The sequence below is a fragment of the Crassostrea angulata genome, chromosome 1, assembly GCF_025612915.1.
Source record: "Crassostrea angulata isolate pt1a10 chromosome 1, ASM2561291v2, whole genome shotgun sequence".
In the NCBI taxonomy this organism is placed as follows: Eukaryota; Metazoa; Mollusca; class Bivalvia; order Ostreida; family Ostreidae; genus Magallana; species Magallana angulata.
In genome coordinates this window covers 44570254-44575303 of record NC_069111.1, presented here as the reverse complement: position 1 = coordinate 44575303, position 5050 = coordinate 44570254, and the positions used below count along the sequence as shown (strand labels likewise).

The window sequence follows — 5050 nt, the reverse complement described above, 5'->3', positions numbered from 1 at the left end:
GCGGTGTGTGCATACAAATTGAGTAACGCGCGTTAGCGCGTTATGAAAATTTGTATGCACACACCGCTGCAGTTATGAGAGTGTATACTTCAAAAAATCACGATTTAATGCTTATATTTACATTTTTTTAACTTCTTGCCTTGTCTGCAAATGTGATTCATACCTTAAAATTCCTATCTTATCCTAAGGGTAAATTCATAATAATGGAAGAGCCACAGTAACAGCCGCAAGCGTGAACTTTGATTTTCGCTTGTGACGTTGCAGTTAACAGCGTTCAACGTTTGTGACGTCATAATAAAACTTGTCAATTTGACCTTTGACTACTTGTTGCATTTAGAGGCATTTAAACATCACGGAATTTAATGGAAAAACACAGAAGAATGTAAATATGAGCATATACATCTCAATCATTTGATTCAGTTTGCCATATGCATGACTTATCTCTCTTATCAAAAAGATAAACTTTTATTTCTTAACAAACTGAACTTGTAATCTGTAACTTGTAATTGTACATATAAAATTAAAGGAAAAAATCAATGATATATCCAGTTATCCTCCGTAATTGCAAATGTATATTTACTCATTAAGCAGCAACGTAAAATGATAGTACATATATTTTATTTACATAGGACTGCTAATACACACATACACATGGTTTTCCCTGCAATAAAGAAAATCATAATCCAGTGTCATTTTAAAATCATTTCTTGTAACCATTTCAATATAAATATATTTAATGATATTTTTTTTTTACATTTATAAAACCGTAGAACTGTAATCATCATCTAATGAAGAAATTCCTTGACGTGTAGAATCAATTATCAGGGTAAATTAAATTTAGAGACTACATTACTAAAGTTTATGTGAAAAAATAGTAATTGATACGAATGTACTTTAAGTAAATAGTATCCTTACCAGTGGTTTCTCACAGACATAGTGGTTCTTTTGTCCACAGCTGTCGACGTGCCAGTGGTATTTGTAGGACCTCTTGAACATACCGCAGTTGTAGTCACCGTGCTCATGATACACGGGTTCGTTACTGTACCAGTCAAATTTGTGGCAGGGCTTGGCAACGAATCCCCAGCACCATCTGTGTTTGTTTGGTCGCAGAATGTCGTTCAGGCCAAGCCAAGATCCTCCTCTAACTATTCAGTTAAAATCAATGTTAGGGTTACAATCTCTGCTATGACATTCTCTTGAGTATTCGAAATATAGTATCGATGTTTAAACGTAATAGGTTTAGGAAAAGAATCCACATACCTCCATAGACACTCAACATGTGTCTGACGTACGTGTTCTCGTGAGATTGATCAATAGAGACCAAATAACCACCCATGGCTGCACATTTCATCTACAATTAACGTTAAGAATTACCACCAATACCTCGGTGAAACATTTAATATCAGGTCCAATGATCTCTACCACTTACTGAGGCTGTGTACCAGTTGAGCTTTTGTCTGCTGAACCAATAACAACGGTTGTTGTACTGATGCCATCCTGGTCCGCAGCCGCCTGCTACAAATTTTGCTGCATCATACTTGAAGGCGCTGTACTTTGGTGCGTAATCATAGCTTGCTTTTGATACTAGTTGAACAGAAAAGAAAGAAGATTTAAGGTACAACTGGTTTGATATAAACATGTTATATGAGGCTCTACATTTTTTAGAGTTGATTTTTAATCAACTCTCCTATGCAGTTACTCTGGCAAACCGAAACTGAAACAGTGTTTGGACCTAAGCACAGATCATCACCGCTGACAAGACTTAGTTTTTGAAAATAATCGATAAATTCGATGTAATGTATACTGAAGCTTTTTTTTTAATGAAACCTATTTATGAATACATTAAATATAGTCAGATTTTAAATAGTACGAACAATTTAAATTTTTTTTTGCAGTCGTATGTATTCCTACGCCGGAGGTCAATATAGTCTCGTTCAACCATCGGCTGTCTCCGTAAATCACCGACAACAAGCAGAGAGTCGGTCTATACATGTATTTAGAGGTCGCGTCATCAAGCTACCACGTGACCTAGTGTTCCTTGCTTTTCGGAGATTAACGGAGACGGCTGAGCATCTGGTTGAACGAGACTAGAGTTCATTATTGCATGGATCCATACAATTTTTGAATTATTTTGATTAATGATACATAGTTTGATGGAAATAATTCTATTTTTAAATATTACACAACGTGATTCATAAAGGGTTTTCTCGAAATTCTTGTCGGAAAAGTCTGAGAATTCATATTATCAAAGTGTGCGTAATTAAAGTACAGATTATAAACTACTTGCCAAGCAAAATAACATATCATTGATTTTAAAATAAATAATAATCGATAAAATCAACTTCCGTCAGTACTTATGTACTTTGATTAAAATTAGTGTCTACTAAACGAGCATACAAGTTTACAAGCGGAGTGTTGTTCCAAAATTGCAAGTTAAATCTGAACACATTGAATATAATTAAAGGGGCATGGTCACGATTTTGGTCAAAAATTATTTTTCCGTTTTTAATATTTACAATGCTTTAGAAAGGCATTTTTAATAGGCAAACGAAATTTGAGTGTCATTTGTTGAGTAATAAGCGAGTAACAGAGCTTGAAATTCTTGCAATGTAAACAAAGCGTTTGTATACATTTTGAACGTTGAAGTAAAGATTTCAGTTGTAAATCTCAAACGAATGTGTTAAACGTTAGGAACTGTGTATCTATGCTTAAAATAAAAAAAAAAATAGACAAATAGGCTGGAAAAAGATTTTCTTACTGGTATATTGAACCTCTGTAAACAACAACCCGGGCACGAGCCTTGTTTACATCACAAAAAATTGTGACCCCTGTATCTTGCTTATAACTTTACGAATGACTCTCAAATTTTATTTGATCATTAGAAATGCATTTCTAAAGCATTGTAAATAATAAAAACAGAATTTGACCAAAATCGTGACCATGCCCCTTTAAGACTTATATGTATGACGTATTTTTAATATCACGTAAAGCTTGATTTATCAAATTGATCTTGGTAGGAAGATTCTATTTAATGACTACGACCATTGATGTATCTTATTAAAAATATCGATTATCAAAGCTAATAAGTTTTTACATTTGGAGTAATATAAAAAATATTTTGGGACGCATATGAAAATAAAAGCCATAAAATTAGTTTAAAATGTTACTTACAAGCAGTGACGGCCAATAACAGAAGACAGACCTTTGAGTTCATTTTGAAAACTGTTGGTATCCAATATGAACATTGCTTATATACATTTCTATCTGGATATAAAAAAACAGCAGGTACATGGTTGTAACTCTGCAATAGTACATGTATTTCCACATCGATGAAAATCAGACTAGTTAACAAGACTTGATTCGATGCTGAATAAATAACACTGTATCTTAAATATAGAGAAATATTCGAATATTTTGATGTTGGATAAATATGTGATTTTTCTCAGAACATGAAAAGGGTGTGAATACATAGAAACCACACAAGGTGTGTAATGCATTATGTTTGAGACAGCAAAATACTGTTATTATTGATCAAGACCTATTCATTAGAATATTTATCTCAGTAGCTGACCACTCGTTGGGTTTTTGTAAAGAGCTAAATTGTTTACAACAGCTGTTGAGAGACTTATGTAGGAGGGAGAAATAATGTTAACGTGATTGAAAACTTGCTTGGATCAAGAAATGATACAAAGTAGATATGTTTGTCACAACCAAATCCTAGTAATTGCTGTAAAACAGTAGTGTAAGTTGTTTTTATGTGTAGTGGATTTATCCCGTACTGAACCCCAGTGTTTTGATAGACTTTTTATTTTTATCCCGTATGGAGCTTCATATTTTTCAGTTTGGCATTGATCAGCATAATAGACTCAACCTGGGTCATTCTACCCGCATTGTTAGGGCTTTATAAGGTTTGAATTTTGCAGTTCTAGACAGAGCGCACGATTTCCCTACACGGATCTGACCAAGTGTATTTAGTTTTATAATTGCCTGGTAACTAAATCTCCAGACGGGGTAAGTTTGCTTTTATTCATTTCATTTTCATTTTTGAAACTCTTAAAGCTTATAAGTGCCACTTTATATTACTATAAATAGCGGACAAGAGTTGCCACGTGAATGTAACCTTAGAGTTGTATGTTTAACAGTGCCACGTGTATGCCACGTATATATCGCAATATTTGTGCATTATAGGCTAATAGTGTCATGTCTTGTGTAGATATGTAGTATATAGTGTAGTTTAACTACCTGTGCCGTTCGCTACGGTGTGTAAACATATATCTAAGTGGCGAGAGTTCACTCTGTTTAAATGTATTATACGGAGACCGGTTAGGGTCATTAATACATTGTACTTATGTAAGCATTATAATTAAAGGTCCCGGGGTTAGTCACATTCTATGCATGGACGAGGCTCTGTGTATTGGCCTGAGAGGTGATGGTGACTGACGGCATATGGTGGACGACCGGAAGAGTTTCCGGTAGTTGATTACCTGGAGCAGGTGAAGTGGTGAACTGGTGGACACGGTGGACACGATGGACGATGATTCATGGTAGCATGGTGATGGGCGGAGACAGGAGGATTAGAGCCCAAGGACCGTCTCGCGTCGTATCTTGCCGACTCTTTATTGTATATTTGTAATTTTTGTATTTAAATATTTTACTGTACATTGTATTGATGTTGTTACTGATCAGAGGCTCGGTCATGGTGACAATGATAAGTTTTGAGACTGTAGTTACATGGCATAACTATACAGTTGGATTTTACGCCAACATCGGTTACGTACCAAAGTAACGTTCCGAAATTTCCTTAACAAAAGATAAACTCAATTTTGCTAATATTTTTCAATAATAGATTGATTAACAGCAATCAAAAGCTTAAGTGGTATTTATGATCCGTCTGAGAAAAAGTTCTGCTTGATCTTTGATATTCTAAAAAAAATGAAATGCGATGACACCGAGTTACTAATTAAAGGTCCAAAAGAAAAACACAAAAATCAGAAGCAAGCAAACACAGGCCTCTACAAAAATTAGGTGCCATGGAAGAGTAAGCATCCTC

General features: G+C 34.7%; 1 protein-coding gene and 1 long non-coding RNA gene across 2 annotated transcripts; one reads left to right on the top strand and one right to left on the bottom strand.

Annotated features, from left to right (window-relative positions):
* Positions 1–601: 601 nt before the first annotated feature.
* Positions 602–3324, bottom strand: LOC128159275 (perlucin-like protein). The gene is made up of 5 exons (XM_052822341.1): positions 3172–3324; positions 1430–1584; positions 1261–1351; positions 916–1145; positions 602–661 (listed from the first exon to the last, which is right to left on the bottom strand). The coding sequence occupies exons 1-5, from the start codon at positions 3212–3214 to the stop codon at positions 635–637; spliced, it is 546 nt and encodes a 181-aa protein (XP_052678301.1). The 5' UTR covers positions 3215–3324; the 3' UTR covers positions 602–634.
* A 72-nt stretch (positions 3325–3396) lies between these two features.
* Positions 3397–4672, top strand: LOC128159295 (uncharacterized). The gene is made up of 3 exons (XR_008240131.1): positions 3397–3742; positions 3924–4011; positions 4370–4672. It is a non-coding gene; the product is annotated as an uncharacterized LOC128159295 (long non-coding RNA).
* The last annotated feature ends 378 nt before the right edge of the window (positions 4673–5050 follow it).